The sequence below is a fragment of the Rhipicephalus microplus genome, chromosome 8 (genome assembly GCF_043290135.1).
Source record: "Rhipicephalus microplus isolate Deutch F79 chromosome 8, USDA_Rmic, whole genome shotgun sequence".
NCBI classification, from domain to species: domain Eukaryota; kingdom Metazoa; phylum Arthropoda; class Arachnida; order Ixodida; family Ixodidae; genus Rhipicephalus; species Rhipicephalus microplus.
This window is the reverse complement of record NC_134707.1, coordinates 69508501-69534239: the sequence shown is the minus strand read 5'-3', so window position 1 is coordinate 69534239 and position 25739 is coordinate 69508501. Positions and strand designations below refer to the sequence as shown.

The window sequence follows — 25739 nt, the reverse complement described above, 5'->3', positions numbered from 1 at the left end:
GTTCGGCTGCCCAAGTTTATTTTCTTTGCAATGTCTTATTCCATCAAACTGACGTATTCGCCGCCTTGACAGCCACTCTGATTGGTTTCAAGTGCAGCCATCAGGCCTTTAGGTGTGAGGTGTGCGCCAGAAGTACCTCCAACACCCCTGGGATTTTAATATAGGGAGGTTGTTTACCGAAAAGAGGTGACAAGGGATGTTATTTTAATTTAAATGCATTTCTTAGGCGTGCTATGTCAGGAATCCATTGGGATCCGTCAACTACCCTCTCCTATATCAGCAGCTGCAGGCGCGCGCGTCCCTAGCAACCGGAGCCCCCACCATGTCATGCTTCGGCGTCGGCAGCTGCAAGCACCAGCGGCGGGTGCGCGCGCTAAGCCTCGCCCCTGGCAACTGGAACCCACACCTCGACTTGAACATGACTGACCACCGCCTGATTGCAGTGACATTGAAATGCGTTTGTAGCGTTTGTACTGCTAGTGAACACGTCTACTTGCCGAGTGGGCGGTGGGAACGTGTTCTACAAGCGATACCTCCCCTCCAACGAAGAACTGCCCCAGCAACGGCACTCCTCGCTTCCCATCCTCAATCACCGCGTCTGCCCTATTGTCAGTGGTGGTCTGTGTGGCAATGGTGGTGATGGCACCGTCAACGAGTACAACTTTGCTGGAAGCGGCAAGGACGGCGAATGCTGCGGCGTTAATCTCGTTGCTAACAAGTATGGGAACTTGATATCGCATGCCGTTGCCACCTTACGCGTTCTAGATACGTCTCCGTACAATGACTTATACACCCTTGCCTACACCGGAGACGGAGTCTTTGTGGTGACCGTGTACTTCGCGCCCAATATCGCTCGTGAGGACATTGTCGCGCAAGTAGATGCGGCTATGAAAAGTGTGTGTGTGTACGTTTCAAAGTATCTGACACCGTCATCTTGGTTGGTGAATTTAACGTGGGCGTGAGAAAGAAAAGCGGCAAGCGGTTGGTGGAGTACATGCGGACAAAGTACTCTAAGCAGTATGCCGCCGCCTCGATCAACAATCGTCCAACTACCATTCACGGAAGTTGCATTGATCTAGCCTTTACCCGATACTGTGACGTGGGCACGCGTCACAAAGACCCTTTGACTGGACACTTTAGGGACCAAAGTGCTGAAATTATGGCCGTCAAGTACAATGACAGTGCAAACAGGAGCTGATGAATGCGTAAATAAATGGTTACGGCAGAAACCCTCGTTTTGTCATTTAAACAATTTAGGCACTGGTGTCGTCAATTGACGACACCTTAGAATATTTCTCCTAGAACCAGAAAAATAAAAACAAAAACAGCTCATTCTTGGAGAGGTTTTTTTTTTTTTCAACTATTCCCGCTGCGATCCACACTACCGTTGCTTCATTTTTCCTGAACACCGAGCCGTAGATAGGAATCTGGACCGAGGTCAATGGTGGCGATGACGCGGTCAAGCATAGGCGGGAGAGCGGCACTTTGGGATTGAAGACCTGAAGTTATTTCAAGAGCATCAACACCTTCATATACTGCGTTTGTTCAGTTGAACACTCTAGGGCATAGCAGAAATAAATTTTCCATTCTCCTCAATTCGTAACTATAGGGCTATGATGATCTTATTTGATGAGATGACTTTAACTTTATAAATACTTACACTATACTGAATAAATTTTAGGGTGTGGTCTTCTGAACCCCTAACTATTAGTAAAATACGTGCTAAGGTTGTTTCTGACAGAAATATAAATTCGACGGCTGAAAGGACAAACGTGATTAAAGTTACTACGCTCTGTACTCTCGGCGGAAGAAATGCATTCCTTCCACTGTATAAAGATGCCTGCCTATGGGTCTGCAGTGATCGTACAATCCCAGTTTCCCCCGTCACACTGAACGAAGCACAACGCGGGAGTTTTCTGAGATTACATTTGTCGAAAACTCCCCGATCACGGTAGACACCCAGTGGCAAGTGCGACAAGCGGTTTCTATTCATTCCCCTTCGCTGGTCATCTCGGAAGCCGCCGGACGGGGACTATCTCTAAAAAAGCGTGGTTCGCGAGCCCTACTTTTGGCGCCCTCCGTTTTCATCGACCAGCGCTGCGGTCGGGCCAGCCGGCGCACCCATGCGCAGGCGCGTCGAGGCGTCCCGGGAGGAGTTTTGTTGGTCTTGTTCGCTTCGAGCGCACCGCGCGGCGGCGAAGGAAAGCGAAGCGAGGGGTTTGTTGTCGTTGGGCAGCGGCGGCGATTCGGTGCGGGCAGCCGGTTTGTGGTGGCGGGTGGCCTCGTACTCTCCGTTGCTGTTCCCGGATTTCTCGTTCACTTGGTTACGGCGTACGTCGACTGCGTTGTGAAGTTACGAACGGCATCGGACGAAGGATGTCGTCGTCCACACTGCGTTGCCGACATGTATGGATGCAGCGAGGACCGAGCCACGCTACCCAGCGACGCGGGAGCCGCCGCACTTGAGCCAACAGCGCACGCTTTCCATCATTAACGCTCTGGGGCGCTCGCCGGAGACAAACCCGGTTGTTGTCAAGCCGGCTGGGCGTACGCGTGCTTCTTTCAGTCGCGTTTAAACCAAGTCTGTGCGTAGGTGGTTTGGTAGAGACGCAGTCGGCGCTCCTACCGCTGTGTTTACGACGTGCGGGACTTGGACTTGTTTCGAAAATCGAGCCGCCCCACATGGCAGTGCGTCTTTTTCTGTGAACGTGTACCTATTTCAGTGCGTCGCGATGTTGTGGTTAAGTCAATTTCTGGTGGCCTTTCTGTTCAACTTGGCACCGACCACCGTCACCTTGGCCAATGCTGGCGACGCTTTCAGCAGCAAGGTGCCGCCGGGCACGGTCGGTACGTGACTACTCAGTTTCTGAACCTTCACTGTTTCGCGCCAGCGTCTGTCGATCGCGTTCGATAACACTCGGGAAGCTTCATCGTCACACCGCAAAGGATGTGCCTCGTTCACAACCCTTTTTGTGAGCGCGGAATCCCTGCTCTGCGACGCAAAATATTTCAGATCCTAACTAGCGGAGCTGCTATTTGAGTTCGTGGTATTGTCGATGGTCGAGCGTGCTATCATACGCCAACTGAGCCTTCACAGGGAAGACGTACTTGAAGGAGGTGCCCAGGAATAGTTTGCATTGCGCGGTGCTACGCAAATGAAACGTGATGAATGCACACTGAGAAGCAGCGGTCAGAGTTTTCCTCGAACCTGGCGCATCGGAACTATGCCTATTAGATCTTGTTCAATCACTCCATTCGTTCTTTTCTCGCATAAAAGGTTCCGTAGCACTCTGTGGGCAGTTATAGTAAATAATAGTAATGCAATTGCGTTCATGCGCGTTGGAGTAGCTGAGTAGCCAGGAGCATAGGAACATAGACATAATGATGATATTTACTGTTAACGTTTTACCTCGCAGAACCACACTACAGATACTAGTGCAATGCTCGATAAATGTCTACCTCAGATTTTTTTATGTTTTTCTTGACGTACGTATAAAACTGCGCAAACTTGCCCCTGTCATTGTGTCTTTTTTCGAAAATGCGGCTGTGATTCAGTCTTACGATGGTCAGCTCAGTGGTGAAGCAACGCAATTGCAGGATCATTGCGGCAGGTAGTAATAATGAAATTGCTCATATTAAGCGCATGCATCGTATAACATCAACTTAAAGGTTTAGTTTATTCTATGCACGCTGTAAAATATTTACCATTATATACAAATTATTCGATTTAGAATGAATACAAGTTATAGCAACCTACAACACTGTATAGCAAAATAGTAACTTAATATTATTTAGTTAAAAAAGAGATGATAAATTACGCGAACGTAATGGTCTTCACTCTGGTGAAAGAATGATGATGTTGGTACAGTTATCAGGCTTTGTGTTCGTGTTTACAATGTTTCCAACAAAATAGATTGTGAAATTTTTATGACGTGTCAGTTTGAAAAAATTGTGAAGTGCTTTTTAGGAAATCGAATTCGCTCATTGCTTCTTGCGATTGTGTGCCTTCTCACTGTATTTAGTTATTCTTAATTATGTATTTGTTGTTGTTTATCTGCTGTTTTCGTCTCATGAACAATGAGGTGTGCGCTTTTAAGGAAATGATTACAACAGACAGGGGATATCGAATAGGTTTTCAGATGCACAAATTTGGCATTTCTGATAAAAGCTATACTTCAGCGTACTTATAATGCATGAATGTATCCCGTTACAGTAAGAATTGAAGAAGGAATGAAGGAATAATAGCGTTTGTCAGGATATAATCTAGGCCTGCACTATGAGCAACTTTACACTCTTTGCTACTATTTCTCATATAGTGACATTACTCGAATTTGGCTTTTCAAAACTGCACTCGCTGGGTTACTGTCAAGAGTACCGACATTACGCTAAGAATGCTTGTGCCGTTCGTCGACAAAGTATCATAAAATCTATGAATATTGTTGCGTCTGAAATGTATTCTGAAATGTGGCAATAAATTTGATTGCTTTATGGCGTGTAAACTTTCCTCGTGTTTATTATACGCTGTGCTGTACTTAACCCCGCACCTAGTAATCTCATGTTATTGCAGAGTTGGATCTCCTCAAGAAGTTGAACATCAGCACACTACACAAGGGAGTGGGCCACACCACGGGTCCCATATCTAGTCTACCAGCGTGGAAGCTCTTCTCCGGTCTGAACGCCGTGCAGATTCCGCTGGAGCCGGAGTCCAGCTTCCAACACCAGCTGGCCAGCACCGGAGCACTTTCAGCCATTTTCGTCGCTAGGCCCAATCGCCACAGCGTGGCCACACTGTTCAGCATTCACCTACCGGGCAAGATGTCGCCCCTGGTGAGGGTCGCCGTCAATTTCAGGACCCGGCGCTTCGTGCTGTCTTACACTGTGCCGGACTTTGTAACCACCGCGTCAGACGAAGACGAGGGAGGCGACACAGCAACCAACAGACGGGACCTGGACATGGCGGATGACGTCAGTGAAGGGGACGGTGCTGAGCCAATGGCCGATGACGCCGACGAGACCTTTCGCCTCAACTCAGCCGACGTGAGGCACGTAAAGTTCAAGCTGGCCTCGGCCAAGACGCTGAAGAAGACGCACGGCTGGACTTGGATCGGTGTCACCCTGACGCGGGAAAAAGTGACTCTTTACGAGAACTGTGAGAAACCGGTGGAGATTGAGCTTGTGCATTCGCCGTTGCTGAGGTTTCCCAGCGACGCACTGGTCTACTTTCGCCAAGAACCTGGCTTGAAGCGCAAGTTTGTGGTGAGTGGTGGTAGTGTCTTTTGATTCTACTCTACTGCTAACGCTTTGCAGATAGGATCGTAAAGCCAATTGTAAGGGAGGTAGTGCACTTCGTTTGCGAAAAGCACCAGGTATATTAACTGCGTATATTACATCCATCTTCCCTCTCTGCTCTTTATTTTTCATCTCCCCCATCCCCCTCGCATGCGCAGGGTAGCAAACCGGCTGCCTATAGCCTGGTTAACCTCCCTCCCATTCTTTCCCTCCTATTTTCCTTCCTTACACTCATCGAGAATTAATGTATTACCTACGCCTACTGGTTGTGGTCTTTCAGCGGATTCGCACACCTATTTGATAACTGGCACGGCTTAATGGTGTTAGTGCAAAATGCCTGCGACTGCTTCAACCTTCATTTATTGCGGTTAGCATTTCACTTAAAAGGTTCTTAATTTTTCAATTTAGGCAATGCTCGCCGAAAAAGCATTCAATTGAAAAGCCATAGCTGAAAAACTTGAAAAACCTGACACACTGCAAATGTACGCTCTGAATTAACTTTAAATGGGAATATCTTTTTTACCTCAATTTTGCGTTACCACGTTGCGCTAATGTATACACCTCAGCGATTTTTGCGCTCATGGGGTCTTCCTCAAGCAGGTATCATAAAATTGCCCTTAGATATTTCTGGTGAAACGCGTGCGGTCGTAAAAAGTTACGCACCGTTCTAAATTACACTTTTAGTACTGGAAGATAGGCTTATAAAGTTACCGATGCGGAAGGAAGCGTATGGATGGATGCGCGAATTTCTCGGGATAATTCAGAAGGACATTACAGGAAAAAGTACTCTAAAAAACGCTCTTATTTAAGCACGAGCGCATCATACGATTCCGAGAACGAAATGTGCAATTAACCGGATTTACGTTCCAGTGATGCATCTTTCGAGGTCGCTATGAAAGAACGAGGGGATGATGGTTGTTAACTTGTGATGCAAAAGCAGTCGCTTAGTTAGGTATGTGGATGCGTTTTATGCTGCCTACAGCTCAAAAACAACGCCACCATTTTAAGTACCCGCCGCTTGAAAGGAATGAGCAATACATCGTGTGTGCAGTGTCGAGAAGCGGTGGCTAAAACCGATCCGGGCGACTTATTGTGAAAAGATATATCTCAGCTAAGAACAACGCCGTACCCTATTATTGCATGGATAAGTAATGCGTTTTTGGGTAGGCAATGCACAGTTAAGGCGATGTGCGTGATCATTATCTGCCAGTGCCAATATCCGCTCGTCGTCACAGGCAAAAACACACGACCTATAGGTAGCATTCAATCTGCGGCAGAACATTACAGCATTACAATAGGTTGAGCTGTTAGTGTGCTTGAAAGTTACGTGCTGGGCATAAAATATGCTGACAGCGAGGATGTAGCTGTCGTTTTAATTGACCTATGATGAAGCACTTTGGCATCATGTTTATGTTTGTGTATGATCTGCTTTCTGCGTTAAAAATCTCGCGTAGCAAAAACCGCTGTAATCCATTATACAGACAATTTGGCGATAACAGAATGTCAATTAAAAGCATAGCTTTGAAACCTATTATTTTAACAGTCGATATAGCAGTACACCAAATAGGAATTTCACTTTATATCACACGTCTTGTTTTTTTCTTAATGGAGTTTAGCCTTTGGGCATGACAGTGACTTGTAAATTAAGATGTAGTATGTAGCAATCAAATTATACCTCTGAAAGCATAGCCTGAGCGGCAGTTATGAATGAAAGATCAAATTACTCGAATTCGACCAATGCTATGCTTGGTTCGTTCTGTGAAAAGTGTTATTTTTTATGTAAATTATGTACAAAGATGACTAGAACGGGTACCTTGTAACCTGAATGATCAAAGCAAATATTTAGGGCACGTATTACTGTATTAAAATGTGGTGGCGAAGTGACTGGCACTTACACTGCCTTTGTGTCGTGTACCCAGTCGAGATGTAACATTCAGGTAAATCTAAGTAACCGGCCGTTTGGGCATTTAACCCCCACCTAAATTTGGACGTCGTAGCTGTAAATCGGACCCGTTCCGTGCAGACTGCGATGCGATTCCCCTCGAGTTGTCATACAGGGTATTTGTATACGTTATCGCAAAATAAAAAGGACGAAACACCATGGAAAATACGAGAAAACTAAATTACGGTCTTTCGCATCACAAGTCTGTGAAACTAATAGAAAAGCATAAAGAAAGGAAAAATAATTTCCTATCAATTCTTTCGAGTAACTGTGGTATAGTAAGTTTCTAACTGTTTCTAGGTATTTTAAATCTCAATGTATCAAGGTGAGGTTAAGTACGAAAAATTTAGCATATGCAAATGAAGTGCAGGAATTTACTCATTGAATTGTTTCGTGCTGTTTCTCTATATTATAGAACGTAGCCAAGAAGAGTATTGCCCTAGGAAACGATGAATTACATTGATAAAATCAACGGCGCAACATTGTTATCAGATCGTGTTGTAACCGTAAGGCTTATTTCAGTGAAATGAAGAGAGTGAAATCTACTGCATGATTTGTATGGGCCGTATGTCGAGTAAGCACTGAAATATGATTGGTTTTAAACAGGGATGTTTGTACAACTTGCGTGCAGAGTGGTTCAAAGCTAGAGGAGTGTAAGGAAATTGCTGTGTTGGGCGCCTCGTATTTCCGAATAGGACGAGCAAGCATCACAAAAATCCAATACCCCTGCCACGCGGCATATATAATGTTACTTATAACGAATGACCTTTGTTTGTATTGTCATTTTTTGCTGTCACACGAAAAAAACCAAAGCCACTTGACGAAAATGATATTTTCTATCGTATGAGTTCCCGAAACACATTCGATATCGGACAGAATGAGTAGTCTCGACACCAAAGACTTCTAGAGAGATGACTGTTAACTCATGCATACGCATTTATTCTCATTTGTAAGTATATTATTCTTTACTAGATAAACGTATTACTGGTCAGGTGACAAAATAGCAAGTGCGAGAATCTCTGAAAGTCAAAAAAGCTAATCTAAACTACAGTGACTAAAGGTATCCTATGTTTCATTGTTGTTCTGCTATCGATGTTCCCTGTATCGCGGATTTTGGTGGTCTGATTGCTAGTGTTGTAGTGGCTGAGGTGGTGACTACACGAAAGCGTTGCCGCAGTCTCATCTCTGCAGCTGGGAAGTCAGTCATGCGCCCCGCTTCAGCTCACTTTGGAACTGAGCTCATGCCCGTCATATCGTCAGCCATGTTAGTTTTCGAAAGCTTCGTGCAGCTGTGGAGAGTTGTGTAAAACGGCCACATTTATATTCAAGGAGCACCTTTTTACCCATAACATTCAAGCTATTGTACGCTTTTATTTTTCCCAAAATCCACGACTCAGAATGGCTACGGTCATGGTCATAATTCCAAGATGACATTCGTTTTCGCCGTGTCACAGACAGCATGCAGGTAAAAATTGACCCCGCATCTGCATAATAATTAGCAAATGTCGTCGAAAGACGATAGTCTTGCGTGCGCAGAGAGTGAACAAAGCATTTATTTGATGTTCTGCGCAAGAAAATCGGTTAATGTGATTCTGGAGGCGCTGCTTTAAAGTGCCTCGAGCGTGCAGCGGAGGCGAACGGACGCATCAAATCACGTCACACGTGAGACATGAGTGCCATCTGGCAGTTTTTAGGAAAACAAAGCGCGCGGCTCTGAGACGAATGTGCGCGGCCGTCTCAGAGGTAATAAGATGTAGAACGCAAGGCAACGATTAGGTGCCACCACTGTCGCGTCTTAGCAAAGCATTTGAAACACTTGCTCATTCGTGCAATCGTTGCATGGTAAGCGCAGAGTGATAAGCGTAACGGCCCTTCAAATTAATTATGTATGCCTTTTCTAGTAAGACGCACATTCAGAATATATACGTGTTGTTATGGTGCCCCAGACATGCGCACTAATTGCTTTTTGATTGACAATTGCACAAGTATAAGCGCTGAATCTTGAGCAACACTGGTGGGCGCTGCGGATGGGATAGGCCGTTTCAAGTACCCGATGCCGGTGAGAGTAAACAAACTGACAAATGTACAGACAGACAGACCGACCGACCAAAATTTATGTTGAAGGTCCCCCCAAAAGACTATCGTCTTTAAAAGGCATTATGTCTGCTTAATGCCACTCGTTGTAAATGACATTAGATTTGTTGTGTGACAGGGGGATAAGTCACTGATTAATGCTCAAGCAATCGTCGCTTGTAAGCAGTTTGAACATTTTAGTGACATGAGAGAAATTTTGACCTCTTGCATTTCTGCAAAGCGTGCAGTTGATACTTCATTGTCTACCTGCAAGCATATTCTCTCCCTGTAGCCTCTTATTTCTGCTAACTGACCACAGAATTTATGTTCTAAACAGTGTACAGTGCAAAGCCTTTTGTTAAAAAAATTGCCACAGAAAAAATTTTCTTTAGTGGTGTAGTGCCAGACTCTCTGTTTAGCTACGTATTAGACGTAATAGAAGTGAAAACTTGCAACGCAATGAAAATGGCAGGCACGAAAGGGTTAATTGATATCTAGGGTTTAACATCCTGAACACACTATATGATTATGAGCGACGCCGCAGTGGAGGGCTCCGGAAATTTCGACCACCTGTGGTTTAAACGTGCACCCAAATCTGAGCCCATGGGCCTCAACATTTTTGCTTCCATCGAAAATGCAGCTGCTGCAGCCAGGATTCGATCCCGCGATCTGTGGAGGCACAAAAGGGTTGCATATGTTGTAGGTTGATAACATATTTATACCATTCAAAATGACATATGTGCTCCGTATAAAACAATTTTCTGTTTTCAACTAATGTGCTTTTCACACTTGTGTGGTTTTCACGCAAGCCGTTTTCAAGTAGTGTTGTTCCTCTCCTGAGCGTTTTAATCTGACAGCATCGGCTCAGCGGGTTTAAAACTGTCGTCGCACATTTAACTTAAATTGCAGGAAGCAGTTGGGGTCATTACCTCGTGCCTCTGTATTGCAGGTATATTGTTCTTTTAACTGTGTTTTCAGTTCATTGTACTTAATTATGCTTTTAATACTTTCGTTGTGCTTGCCGCTTCCAGTGTACCATAAAACAGTACGTTTTGAAAATATTTCGAAAATATGAACCTTATACCTCTTTGGTGTTTTGTGTGGCGTATTGTATGGTTTAGTCTAATATAATTGGCGTTGCAAATTGAGAATACAAGCATCACTTTGTGACTTTGCTTTCAATCTGTAAAAGCACACCAATTAACACATGTGGCTGATAAAAACTGTGCTTATAATTGTGAAACGCTTCCGAAATTATTTTACAGGGATCGGTTCAGGTTGCCCGCCTGTACAGTAACCGCATCTCTTCGCGGCCCTGGAAGTGTTCGAGTACTGGAACTGCTAGCATGGAAGAATGAACTTGGCAGCCAATTTTCGGAGGACCACCCGCCAAAATGCTCGACAGAGACGCGTTGCACCGATTACGCACAGCCGTAAACATTGTATCAGTGGGTGTGGACCGCACGTGAATGGAGCATTTGAGCACTAGTTATGTGAATACTTGTCAAGGGTACGTAGCAGTGGCCACATTTGGGAGCAGAAATGTAATGTGCCTGGATTGCGATTTTAATACAGTGCTTAAGTGAGAATTTCGTAGTTATAAGTGATTGTTGTTTATAAGTGTGTTCTTCATAGGGAATGGGGAACCACAGTGCCAAGGAAGACGGCGAGTTGTTTGACGCGACACAAGCAGCAGTTTCAGCGAAAAGACATCACATCTGCTGCGCAGTATTGCAAGTGTTGTGTAGTATTTGATACTAAAAATAATTAGAATTGACGTTGCCGGGGCCCTGTAACACTTTTTGAGCATAATCAGGAAGCGCTGCTGATCAGTATAAGGGGCTCTCGAGACACGCAAGCTAAATAAAATGTCAGCACGTGCATTGCAATTCAAAATAAATTACCAAAGTCGTCTAGAAATTGCCTTGTCGCCTCTTGATAAATGACGGGAGGCGCTCCAAAATCACTCGTAGAAGGCCATCTAACAGCCATTGGCTGATTTGAACATGACGTGCCCGGTCGTTACAGGGATCGCCGCGGGAGGCCGCGAGTTGTCGACGCGCGCGATCATACTGAAAAAGCCATGCATTCTCAGAAAAAAAAAGGAAAGAATGCTGGAATTCACAAAGCGCCCATGACGGTTTTTTTTTTACTCCTGCCATTTATCTTAGTTTAGCTTCCAGTGTTTTTGTCGGGACAAAAAAAAGAGAGAAAGCGTTTGTAGCGTGCGACGAATCTTCGTAACTCCGCTCGTACTAGATGGATTCTCGAAATTTTTGCGGCGTTGATTTTATGAGGCGATAAGTTTTCGTAGTGAATCCATTCCGTGGTTACTTGAAAAAAGTGTTTCAGGACCCCTAAATAAATCATGTTGAAAATAGCCTGGTGTATTTCTACACCCCAATCTGAATTACGTTTTTTGCGTCATATCATAGAAATTTAGGAACTCTCGTTTCAGTGATTAAGAATGACTGTTCGGATGCACTGTTACATAGTATGCAATCTGCAGATATCTCACTATATTTCAGCCTCTAGAAATGCCACCATTGCTGCTCTACGTTTCCGCACAAGTGGTGTGGCGTTCGTTTTACATGATTATACTATAGGGATGACCTCGTGTGCTTCATCACTGCATCCATTTAACTTACCCATGAGTTTGGTACTGACATCACATCATTAGTTTCCTTCACGTAGCAGTATTTTCGAAAGCTTTATGTTGATATCAGTTGCAGTATGCACTGTTTCGAACATTCGAACACTTTGGCATATCTACTTATATCTGAGTTGCAGTAGAATCCGACTTGGATTTCCATGCAGACGTTCATGTTGGAAAGTCGTGTACCCTTTTATTAATGATGATATATTTGTTACATCTATTGGTACCCGCACTGCTGAGAGCTTTTTGTGTCATTGCCCCTAAAAAAAGCCGGAAAGTTGATGCTTTAAAGTGAACAATATTTATTATATTTATCCTGCTGTATCGGCGAAAACGACACTGCTTGTCTCGTATTTCCCTTCCCAATACTGGTCGTATGATCGTAGTCTTCATTGAAGAATTACTGTGAATCTTCTCCGACGGATAAAAAGTTTGTAATGGTTATGGCTGCCACCTCAATTTTATGAGCAGTTTAGTGCATGGCCAGAAGTAGTTGCAAAATGTAGTTCAGGATTGTGAAACATATATTTCATAACAGGCTGAAACAGCGATCTTGATAATTTGGCCTATGAACAGAAATGCACAAATCACATGTTCAACAATAAAAAGAGCAAAACTGAGGATTCAGAGCGCCAAAACAACGTTTAAAGAGAAAGAATCTCGCTAAGTTATTTTGCTCCAACGTTATAGCGTTCTGGTTAGCAGTTTGCAGTCACTTTTTTTTCTCTACCAGGTGTGGGCATCTTAGCAGTGGTAATATTTTAGTGTCGGGTACACGTGTCATCCAGGTGCGATACGGGTACGTTGCGCACGTGCGAGTGACTCAAAGTAAGCCACCATAGCGACATTGCGCGAATTCGGCAGGTGAGACCTTTGTGTGCTCTGTGTGTTTATAAGTGCTTTGAAGTGCGCACACTTTCTTGTTTCAGTGCAGACCTAACTTTCTGTTTCTTATCGCCTGATGCACCTCTAAGTATAGTGCTTTTTTTTAATGTGTTTAGGTTATGTTGGCAGTGGACTCTTATTGGAAAAATATTGCGTACACTACACATTTGCAGAGTCCACACCCTGCTTTGCGGTTAGTGTTATTGAACTAATGGTTCACTACTTAAATATATCACAATCATAACGCACATGCACATATTGTAAAATTTTATTTTGATTATCAAAAAGCGCGTTTGGAACTGCCATCATTTCACTTTAAAACGCTGCTTCCGCTGATATCGCATTTGACGAATACGTACTGAGCACCTGCTGTAAAATACTTAGTGGCAATGATACTCCGTTTTATACGTGATTGTGAAGAACGGCTAATTACTTTTCAGCCGGGCTTGTTACCTCTGGAAACAACAGCCAAACGCTAGGGTCCCAGCGAAAGCGTGGTCGATTTATACCCATCGTCTCGTGTAGTTCTATTGCATTCGCACCACCTTGTGTAATTTTTCACAAGCCTTGTTGGGCTGCTATTCAAATCAGAAAGCAGGCATACCCGTGTCCGATTACGTCACTTTGTACAAGGAATCGCGAGTGGGATAGACTAGTGTTGGAGAGGTTACAGCACTGCGGCGTCCTGAATCAATGTGTTCTTGTACGTGAGATAACGTTATTGTAGCGCATATCGAATTCCTTTCGAAGGTCGACAGGAAAGCCGACGGCTTGCCGGAAGAAGACGTTTCCGGGGCTTTTCTTTGTCACTTGCCCTCTTTATGCAACGGATGTGAAAAAAAAATGTTGGGTGTCTTTTGAAAGATAATAAAACATACACGACTTATCCTGACAAATGTCTCTGTTTTGAGTTTTGTAAAACCTCGCAGTCGCTTCACTCAAGACTTCACGGTGTCGCATGTTACGCATACTGTTTGCGGTTATTAGAGAGAAGGAGAGAAGAAATGGTGCAAAAACTGGTACAGAAAAAAAGGTAAGTAGATTAAACAATCCAGAATAACGGGTGTCCTACCCTACACGTGGGTCGGCTGCTAACGTTGTTGTAAGGAACTAATGTGCATAATTTATAGATAACACTTCTATTGTGAGAAGCTTGCTTTGCATGTTGTGCAATATTGAAACAACATAATATTCACATAATGCACTTAAGGTACGCAAAGCTTCTTACTGAACATTTGTCGTATTTCTTTTCTTCTTAAGTGTTCGCGAAATGTTCCCAACGTGCACTACGTACAGTGTTTTTCGATGCTAAAAAAGCGCATGAAAAACGAAATCGCGCTGGCTTCCAGGAAAGTTACTGACAATAAAAAAGAGAGCAAGATAGAATTCTTCGATAAAGTAGCTAATCCCCCGACGAGCTTTCGAAGTTGTCCGAGAATAGATAAGGCATGGGCAAACAAGGAGTGACTGATAATTCAGAATGAAGAAACATCCCGACGCAATCGCGCTGGCGACGGGTCGGCAAGCCGTTAACCGCCATATTTTAAAGGTCGAGTGGAACTGATAAGAGCTTTATTGACGGTGGCCCGAAAGTGGGTCACGTCTGCATTGTGAGATACTTGTTGCTAAGAATTGGGTGTGTGCGCTGCTGTATAGTGATGCTTGTCGACGTGGAGAGTGGATTACGTAACCTAGGTAAGTTCAAGGCCATATAAGGAAAATGTCCGTTCTGAAGAATCGGGACACTTTTTGCGAATTGGTTTAGAAGAGCTACGGAAGAAATCAAGGAAATGTGGCTGTACTATGGTGCGTCGTAGCTGAGAAAAGTTTGGAAATGACTCGGCGAATTCATCTGTCTCCAGTCACCGTATGCACGCCAAATAGTGTGACAGCCTTTCCCGCCTTGTTTTGAAACGGGTGATCCAGTGCGCGGAACGCAGTACGCAGCGACTACAAATGAACGCAAAGAAATAGCGGATGTCGGAAAGCCTGCAGTGATTCGGAGAGTTCGTGGGCGTGCATTCTTTTCCCAGGAAATAGCAACGACGATAGTCTATCTAAAACTGTTAAAGAGAAGTGCTAGCTGTGGGTATCCTTCGTAATCATTGTAAATGGTATGTATAATTGCGTATGCTACCACGCCTAAAAACAAAGACAAAAAAGACAAAAAAATCACGAAAATACACATCACCATCATGTTCATAGATATAGATGAACATAGAAGTTACTTCTGCGTCCATATTTCTGTAGGCCTTGTTTTTGTGTCCGCTGTCACAAACTATCATGTATCGAGTAGCCCGTTCACGAGTGGGTCTGAAAGGGGCACCAAAAAGGAAGAATGACTTGGTTTAGATTGACAAACTGCACTCTGTGAACTGTGTTGCCATATATTTATATTCATGTCTTCATTTTATGTATCCATGTCTTCAGTGTTCATTCATTTTTCGATTTTCCCCCTTCTGCATATTTTTTCTGTAGAACTGTATTTTACTTTGGTTACCACTTTCATTATATCATAACAATGTTTTGATTTGCAAATTTATTGTACAACTAAAAGCCCCCTATGTAATGCCAGAATGGGTTTTTAGGGTGTATATGAATAGGTTCGTTATCAGCAGAGAAATTCAAAATATAAAATTGATTTCAGATTTCGCGCCAAAATCTCCACGCGTGAAATCAGAAGCTTCAAAAGTATTTATGTTGTTTTCGTGACATTTACTTCACGAAATTTATTGCCAACTTTGTATGCTGCGTCTCTGACACCTACAGAAAACAATGCAGTTCATTTTTATCGAATAAAAACTACGTATACGACCCAGTAAAAGCCTTCACAAGTCTTTGCGTAACGGCCGAGTAGTGCGGGAATCTCAAGCTGGCGTGTGCGCCCGCCTTTTCTTTAAGTGTTTTATCTCACTTACAAAGCCTCGTTACGCGGTAAAGGTGGTACTCATTGTTTGCTCCTTAGTGTCCCTTTGAGTTTGCTATGCTCGCCTCGATTTTAGATACAACAAGCTACAATATGATCTCAAATCAAGCTGTAGTAAAGACCAGGTTGCATTCCCGTGGTTCCTTAACGCCAACCAAAATCTACGCATGTGAGCGTTATTTGTATTTTGCCCCCATCTAAATGCTGCTGCCGTGTATATCCTAAGGCTTTCTGCATTTAAAGTATCTTTATATTGCGCGTAATACTTATTTCCCATTTGAACCAACTTCGCAGCTCTACTCTGCATAGGGAGTAGGATCTCTTAAAACTGAGCATTATTGGGCGCTCTTATCAGTAAATGGCTTTCACGACCATAATAGTAAAGTAAAATCACATGTTTTGAATAAATGATGCACGTCCCGATCATTTAGCGTGGTAGGCTTTAACATGCATTTGTGAGTTTGCCCTACCTTTTGCATCTCTGAACTTTTCCGTCAACTCTGGTTTCGATGCCTTTTCTCGGAATGCGTACAGCGTACACAAAGCAAAGTAATAAAAGCTTTGGCTTGGTGGTGAGGTACTGAAAACTGCTAGCGGACACTCATAGTGAGTAAGATTGTGTGCTCTATCTTTTTTGACCTCGATACGATTGTGTGCTGGTAGCTTGTAGTACATAAAGCAAAGTACCATTTTCCACATTCCCGGTTAAACCGAGTGCCTGGAGTTCATCCAAGCCGGCAGCTCCCAACGCGTACGCTTTCTTTTCTCGATGCGTGGTGTCTCTGGACTCGTCGCGTGGTCGGCCATTTCGTTGTTATGCTTTGCATGGCTTACCGTGCTGCCGCCTCATTCTCCCCAATCCCATCCTCTTTTCTCCCAGTCTCCCGAGCTGTCCTCTGACATGCCGCAGGGCGCTATGCCGACGCGGCCGCGTTCGCTCCGCATAGTTTCCGTTCTCTAAAGCGTGAGCGTTGCGTTAGAAGGCTGTGGTTTACTTATGTATATTTCATTTTTTTCTCTGCCCAGTCCGATCTCTTCTCGGTGGAAGCGTTATTGAATTTCATGTCACGTTCTCGCTCCACGCCGTATTATCACACGCGCGAGGACCCTCGGACGCCTCCGGCATTCACCCTGGCCTCTGCTGTTGTGCGTCGCCTGCTACAACGAAATTCGACCCCCTGTGCGCGTTTGTGTGTTTGTTCAAAACTCGAAATTCTAAAAGTGGTATTTTCTTTTGCCCTAATGCTAGAAACGCTGGGTCGTCTTGCCGGCCTCTTGCGAAACATAGTTCCTCTATTGAGTCACTTTAGTTGTTTTGTTTGTTGTACTGTTCTTTCACTCCCCTGATGCTACGCGGTTTAAGGTGCATTAAAAGCGGTAGTCTTGTCGTAAACTATTTAACGAAGCGAGACTAGCCGGGTTGAAAGGGTCAGTATTCAGAAAACTTTCGTTGTTTCGTAATGTAACACGCCAACTTTTTGGTCGCAATCGTGAGACACACCAGCAAGCTGTGCCGTGCACTTTAATAACCCTGTGTATTTGCGTAATATTGCAGCGAAAGCTGTCGTGAGATCAGAACGAGGTCACATGTGGTGCCGTCATTGTCCACTGCCGCCACCGCTGTTGTCCGTAACCAATATTGCAAGAAATAGGGGTGAAAAAAAAACTCGGTGTATTAAAAACAACAAGAATACATTGCTCTTCAATCCGGGACCGCTGCGTGCTAGCCCAATATTCTACCGCTGAGCCACACCACCGCATAAAATTCATTCCAAAACCAGCTTCAGGCAGGCTTGATGCCGGGAAAGGAATCGTGCTAATGTGAGTAATAAAGCGTTTTAGGACATCAAAGGAACAGCCAAGCCTCACGCAATGGGAATGGCGTAAATAGCGAGTAGTCAAAAGATCGTACCCATTACAAAAGCTTGTTCTTGTTCATCTATTAACTGTGGTGCATGGTGATGATTATCCTTACATTACTGGCGCACACCCACAAAGGGGGATCGACCAAGAACTGGGTGGCAGCATCGACAGAAAGGTAAAGGCTTATAGTTTTACAAAAAGAAAGTAACTTCAGACTGAAATAAGTTATATATTTATATTATATATATAAGCCAATTATTAAAAACAGGAGTTTATCTAAAAAAAGATGCAGGCTATCAGATGTGTTTTGATACAGAGGTAGTGATGGGTCCAAAACGAAAGATATAAGTAACAAAAATGTACACTACATGGCAATCGCTTTGTTTCAATTATGTAGTCAAATGCCGCAAAGCAGACGTCCCTGTGTCTATAACCTAATTTAATGCTCCCAAACGATAAAATTACTGCCGCATTTTATTCTAATCCCAATTTTTCAAGCGGAGCTACCTGGTATCTTTTCCGCTGATAAGAATATCCGCAAAAAAATAAAAAAAAAGATTTATTGTTCTCATTTCTTCGAAAACCTGACATAACGGTGACGCCTTTAGGCCAGCTTTATGTAAATAATAGATTATTTGTGGATTTCTACAACGCAATCCTGGTTAAGGTAACTTCCATTTATAGTGTTACCCACCACTGTCTATTCCAGCAGCATCTTAGCCGTGTGACATATCGAAATTAATCCAATAAGAATGTGTTGATTTAATTATGCAAACAAAGGTTTCTAAACTTTATCGCTGTTCCGTAAGCCGTATCAGGCAAAATCGGGATAAGGGGACCGATAAGAGATACTGTGACTCGTGCATCTGCCATCTAAATAAGGTATCTGCCACGAATGTTTGGTACCCATAACAACTGAAGTTTTAGCAAGTTTGTCGGTATGAGTAGTCGAAACATATGCATAAGTGTTAAGTTGGCTCCCGAAGACAGAGCAGCACATACTGAAAAAGAGTCTGTAATTACGACTTCTTCTGATTCGTCCGAAGGAAGTTTTCACAGGGCCAGTACAACAGCAAATAATTCTACTATGAATGTTGGTGCGTATTCTGGAAGCCTAACCGAAAAGGACTAGTCAAGGGAACGCGAGAAGATACTGCCCCAATCTTTTTATTTGACACGGATGCATCAGTGGCAATCCTGTAGCCGATCATTTAAATATTGGAATAGCATTTGCTACGCGTTAGGGGAGTAAATATTCTCAAATCTTATTTGATTGTCCAATATAAAGTTACTTGTAGAGGAGAAATAAGTTTAGTTCTGACGTCCAGTGGTTCCAGCAGCGCTCGAATGACTGTGATTTATGGGGAGTGGAATCACGACCACTGAGCTTCGAAAAAATAAGCTGGGCTTTTTAATAAAAGCATAAAATGAATCTCTCTGGGGCGAAGTGTATAGTTTTAAAAATGTTTTAATAGTAAGTATTTTGAATCTATTTAACAATGAAGGTAGATGCGCTCCCATGTAGAGCACATTGTTAGCAACAAACTTGGGCAGTCAAGGAAACATCGTAAAGCTTTTCTTTCTAACAGCATTAGCGGTTTGAATTCATCAGTCGCACTCCCAGAAAATAACGCACAGCCAAATTTCATGATAGGACGCATGTATATCTTATAAATCATTACCAATGTATCTATTCGCAACCCCATTTTTCTATTGCTGAGCTTGTGTAACCACCCCACGGCTTGTGTTGCCTTGGACCCAATTGGTCAATGTGACTTTTCCAATTTAATGGGCTGTTATATATGATGCCTAAGTGTTTGAGTGAATCCACCTGGGGAATCGGCTCTCTGCCATTCATCAAAGAGTTGTTGACACGATCCTGGAACGAAAACGCTAGAAGCGTGCTTTTGCTTTCGTTTAGAGACATTTGAATCTTTTCAAACCATTCCTCTATCATGTTTAGATAATTCTGTAATGTCTGATAAAGTAATTGCAGATCACCGTTTGTCGCAAAGAAGGCAATGTAATCTGCATACATATATAAATGAATATTCCTATGTGTTGCAATCGAGCTGAGGAAGATGTTAAACAACACCAGTGAGAGCACTGCCCCCTGTGGTACGCCACGGTATTGCTGATATCTGTTGAAAAAACAACCCCTTTGAGCGCAATAGTACTCTCTCTCCCTTAAAAACTCTGCTACCCATGCTGTCATGCACTTTGGTAGGCAATACATTTCCATCGGCTGTATTCGTAATTTATGCTCTACTTTGTCGTACGCCTTTGCCAGATCTAGATTAAATAATGCACAATACTCTATTCTACGCCGAGCCAACTGAATACGACTCTCTAACTCTACGGGCGCACACCAGATGGAACATCCCTATCTAAAGCCAATTTGCCTATGGTTCAGTTCAGTGTTGACTTCTCTTCAATGTATTTCATTATACGTGCGTTCAACACTTCTTCGATGAGTTCAACCAAATAGATGTAATAGAAAGTAGCCTTACAATGTCAAGGGTAAGCACAAGTTCCTGTTTTTTAAGTATAAGAATAATTTTGAAACTTTTCCAATTCACAGATATCCCATTATTTTTCAAAGAATAATTAACCATGTTACAGAGTTCATGAGGGGAAATGTCGTATAGTACTTTTATCATTGCTGAGGTTATCCCATCTGGTGCAGGTGCAGCCTGAGGTAAGTGCCTCACTACATCCGTTAATTCCGCTAAAGTCACTTCACTGAACTCCTCCCTTGCAATTGGCTTTACTATGTGTTTTGCATTACTGATATGAATATATCTTCTTATCATTTAGCAACATTTTCTAATAATTCAGTGAGTTCTCGAGGTAATAAAATTGAAGAATCAATATTGTCTGATGGCGGTGTCTTTTTTTCTGGAGCGCGAAAATCTAAAATGCGCTTTTCTATTGTATGATTTATAAAAATAGCTGAATTTTCTAGTGTCATAGTAATCGTTTCTTTGCGTACTTTATGTTTAAAATCCGCTGCCATGTATTTATAGTCGCACCAGTTTTTTGGGCATTGGTTGTGAATAAGTTGCTTCCAAGCCACTTTTCGTTTTCTATACATCTTTATACATTCAGCGTTCCACCATGGGCTAAAATATCCTCCTGTTCCTGAGGTTATTGTAAATGTTGACTTTTTTATTGCTCTTTTCATTACCACACACAGACTCATAGGCCGAATGTTTTCCTGCATGTCATTGCGAAGAATAAAAATAGACTAAGTTTTTTTTTGTATTCAGTCATAATTTACAAATGAGCTAGCTTTGTCAGTTAAAGATATCCTGGGAAAGTTAACATCAAAACTAATAGGAAGGTCATCACTGTTTCTTGCTCAACCTAAAGTTTTCCACGAAATATTTTTAGTAAGAAGCTGGAGAAAGTGAGATCTATAGCCGACTTAGACTTTCCCCTGACAAACGTAACAGTGGGAAAATTAACTCAAGATAATTGATTATCAACAGTCCAATCGCACAAGCACCTTTCACTTACATCATTCGTGAGGGGGGGAGGGATAAACAACAAGAAGGAAAGCAGGGAGGTTAACCAGGCATATGCCCGGTTTGCTACCCTACGCTGGGGAAATGGGAAGGGGGCATAAAGATGAGAGAGAGAGAGGAAAGAGAAGAGAAAGAGAGGGAGAAAATACAAAAAAGGAGGATTGTCAGTCACTCGGCTGGTGCGTATGCAGTGGTGGCACTACACAAAAGTTAAAGGTGGTCACGTAGGCCTGTAGTCCTCAAAAAGCACAAGACAGCTTTGACTGCTTTTTTAGCCGACGAAAGGCGATGACGGTGTTCCAGTAGCATCTGCACAGAGAGTGGCCGTTCGTCCAATTCTCGCAATGCGTCCGAAAGCTTCTATCTTTCAGAGGCAAATCGAGGGCAATGGCATATCAGATGGTTCTTCATTCTTGCAACCCTAAGACATGTAGTGTGAATCGAAGTCCCCAGTTAATATTACATTTGTCCTGCAGGAAGCTAAAATCGCATCTAACCATCTTGTGCCCTGTACTCCTGCCGGAAAGTATGCATTAACAAAAGAAAAAGGGGAACAGCCTGGCAGAGTCATGTCTAATAACATATTTTTTGGCTTGTGCGAATGGTCGAACGCTTCGGATATTCGAACGAATAGTTGAGTATTCGAATTAGATTCGATTATATATTATAGAATATTTTGGAAGTATTCGTAATGAACGAATAGGTGTATATTAACCCGCATGATACCGCTTGTAGGTATGGTTTCACCGCATTGCAACCTTGCTGAACAGTAAAAACATTTACTCAAAAATTCGCTTTGCCGTGAGGCTCCCCCTTCAAATTTGCAGAGGCCCTGCCAAACTTACTGAACATGGTCAGAACAATCGGTCGATCGGTAGTCAAGGCTACCGAAAATATGCAAGGCAAATGTTGTAGCGCAGCGCGAGGCCTGTAATTCAAAATAAATTTATAAAGCTACAAATTGCTTTCTTTCCTTTTCAGATGACAATACAAGATCAAAAATAACTTGTCACAGCCGAGAATAAATATACGGCTGTGGTCACAGGCATTGGCAGATTTCAGCATGGTGCGCTTGTCGTTACCGGGGCCGCCACTTGTCAAGGAGTACGTGCACGATCGCACTGAAAAGCGGCGTACTCAACAACAACAAAAAAAAAAGAGAGGTGCTCAAGGTCACGAGGTTTGTGTGGAGTATTTTTTTTTTGCTGCGTCATTCCTCCCTACTTAGCTTCCAGCTATTTCGTCGGGACGTGAAGAGAGAATGCAATTGCAGCGTGCGACATATTTTTGGAACTGCGCTCGTATTGCACTGATTCTAGAAACTTTGCGGCAGTAAATTTTTGAGGCAACAAGCATATTTACTGGCTCAATGGCTACTTGATAAAGCGTTGAAGGGCCTCTTTAAAGGAACATGTTACCCTCAAATCAATTCATTTTATTAAGCTTGTTATGACGGCTTCTATGATCCAAGTATTATAAATTTTAAAGCATTAGGTATCTTACAGGTTATTACTCGCTTCCTATCGAAACTACTACTCAAGGTTGTTTCGACTTCTTTTGAACGAAAAAATAAATGTTCTTTGCATATAGTCCAGGCCTATTTCAATTCAAAAGAAATATTGTGCAGGTTAGTTGGGCCATGATAAATATTCCCTTTTTTTGTATGTCATATATACATACCATTCGAATTCAATACGAAATTATTCGATCAAAATCACTACTCGCTTCAAACCAAAAATTCACTATTCGCACAAGCGTAGATAAGTTCGTAGTTAGTTTCCATACACAGGCAGTTAATCTTCGTTCTATGACTGAATTTCGTTGATATAAAAACGGCAAGTCCACCCTCTCTGCGAAGTTTATCTAAACAAAATAAGCGATAAGTTTTAGGTAAAACTTTTGTTCATTTGTAAGCCAGCTTTCTTGTAAAGTAATGATATCTGGGAAAATTGGCGAAAAAATATATGATAACTCTATTGTTGCTGACCCTATTGATCGACAATTCCACTGTAATACATTTAGGGAGCCTCTTTTAACTCTATAAACGGGTCGCAGGGACTGCTTGATCCAAGATATCTTTCATAAAAAAGTCTTTTTGGAGAAGTTTTCAAAGAGGTCTTTCTTTGACAAGTACTTTCAGATTTTGATTTCTTTGAAGACTTTTTCGAGAGGGGAGATCTGGCAGGCTTCAAGGAATTTTGAGATTCGGCGTCCATATCTTTGAGCTCGGCAGAATCATCCGGTATAGGTTCTGGATCTGCCCGCATTATCTGTTTGGAGAGTCCTGCTTGAGGAGATGCACATCGTGTAGGAAGCTATCGGGCTTTCTGCCGTTGCACTTCTTCAAACCACTAAATCCTGGGAAGTCTGATTTTTCATAGACAATGAAGCAAGGATTTGGGTCAACTGAGATATTAACATTTCTGCCACGGCTACGATAATATTGTTGGCAAGACGCTCCATTGCCTGTTCCGTAGCCTTCTCTACGGTGTCTGCTATAGATTTTGCTAATGATGCCTCCGTAGCACCGGTATGCCGCGCTGTTACGCGTGCGCAGGCTTTCAAACGTTCTCGTAATTCCGTCACAGCTTCCCTCCGGGCGCAACGCCTGCGTTCTGCAATTTCCAATAGCCTAAGTTCTCGTTTCTTTGCCTCACAATCTATAGAGCCTGCAGGATGCGCTTCATGTCATAAACAGCACTTTGCTTCCGCAGAGTTGAACTTATTGCAGTCACGAGTTTTTCCGCATATGCGACATCTAGCAATTGAACTGCACCCTTTTGCGCTGTGGCCATATCTCCAACAATTCAAGCACTGCAGTTGCTTAGGGAATAGAGGCTCTACCTTACAGATAAGTGACCAAGCCTTAATTTCAGATGGTCTTACCGTTGCCGCAAAGGTATATATCACCAACTCGGGAGGTGATAACTTGTTGGCAAACAGACCCGTGCAACTGTATACTGACCCTGCACCTTCTACCGAAAATAATTCCAGAACTTCTGCAGGGGTCAGGCTTGTATATACACCGCGAATTATTCCTTTCGAACATGCAAGATGCGCTTGAATAAACGGTCTCACCGGGTGCGTTGTAAACTCGGAGCAATTGAGAAGTTCTCGGACGCACTCCTGATCGGCACAGCAGCGAAAAATACCAAGACGACCGAAATGCCGGACCTCGGTGATCTTTTGAAAGTGTGATGTGACTTTTCTAAGCTTCATTTGAATCACCATCGGATCCTTCATCGGTACGGTACCTGCATTAATCAGTACCAGAGCCACAGGGACGTTGATAACCCCACTGCATAGAAATGAATCAATCGACCAATCCTTGGACGGTATAGAAGCTAGCCAAGGAGAAGACCCTTGGCAAGGTGAACCAACCGACATCGAGATAGCCTGAGTCGCTTGAACTCAGAAAATCAATTAGCACAAACAACTTCCAAAATATAACTCAAAACCACAAACAAGCAAACGTTAAACTCAAATGCAATCCTGCCGCTTGTCGACCAGGTCTCACGGAGATCGTTCTTCTTCAGAAAGGAGCTCGACAAGCACCTGACGCTTTGTCGTCGTCTTTTTATTCTGCACACCAACTTCAGGCACGAATATTCATTGTCGTCAGCCAATGCTTAAAATATTGCACAATATTCCTAGCAACTGTGTAGTGGATACCACGCTTCTCCGAAGAATGATGAAGGATAGCGTAGGCCAAGCCCGCCTACAACACAAGTATTATGATTGTTTATGGCATAGTAGGTACTCCGCTAGTGTACTTGTAGCAGTTACTCGATGAGTATTCAGAAAAAGACTCTGAAAGGCCACTCTTCGAAATTTCGTTGTGACATGCTGCGCGTTCCGCGCAGGCCTGGCGTTTCTTTTTGTGTAGTGATTTTCATTATGTGACTTGTGTTTGGTAAACTTCCTTCCACTCCAAGTGACAGCAAGGGGGGGGGGGGCAGTATCGGTGAACAGAAAAACACTGAGCAGGCTTGTTTTCTGTAACGAGTGATCCCATACATGCCAGTACATCATTGCACGAGCGTTGACATCAACCTGACGCATGTTGCGTTTTTTGCGTCAACGCGTAGTTATCAATCCTCTAGCAACGATTCGGTACGAATAATGCACCAGAGCGACAAATTAGTAGGTGAAATATAGAGTAGTACGACCAGTATCGAGCCTAATTCAAAACGGGTTCAAATGCCGCCAATATTCAGCACTGCCAAGTGGTCACATTCCATGGTCCCACACCATCTGATCCCATGGCCATACAAAATGGTGAAGCAATTTTTGTTTAACTATTCGTATACTCGGCGCGCACGTGTGCAGGCATATATTCGTCACCCCCATCGTCATCGCCACCGTCATCAGCGTCCACGAGCGACGAGGAAGACACTAAGGAATATGGAACCATAATGGAACTGTGGTAATTCGCAGTGTGGCGAATCATTTTCGGTTCGTTCCTCTTTTGAGCAGCGATTCTGAAATCGATGCCGGACCGAGAAGCGACGAGGCAGCTGAAGACGCACGCTTGGGCCCCGCTGGCTGGTAAAATATATATTAACGCTGCGTGCGTGT

General features: G+C 43.3%; 1 protein-coding gene across 1 annotated transcript; it reads left to right on the top strand.

Annotated features, from left to right (window-relative positions):
• Positions 1-2246: 2246 nt before the first annotated feature.
• LOC119164547 (uncharacterized) lies at positions 2247-10893 on the top strand. The gene is made up of 3 exons (XM_037416757.2): positions 2247-2847; positions 4568-5256; positions 10570-10893. Exons 1-3 carry the CDS (start codon positions 2733-2735, stop codon positions 10660-10662), a joined length of 897 nt encoding a protein of 298 aa, XP_037272654.1. The 5' UTR covers positions 2247-2732; the 3' UTR covers positions 10663-10893.
• The last annotated feature ends 14846 nt before the right edge of the window (positions 10894-25739 follow it).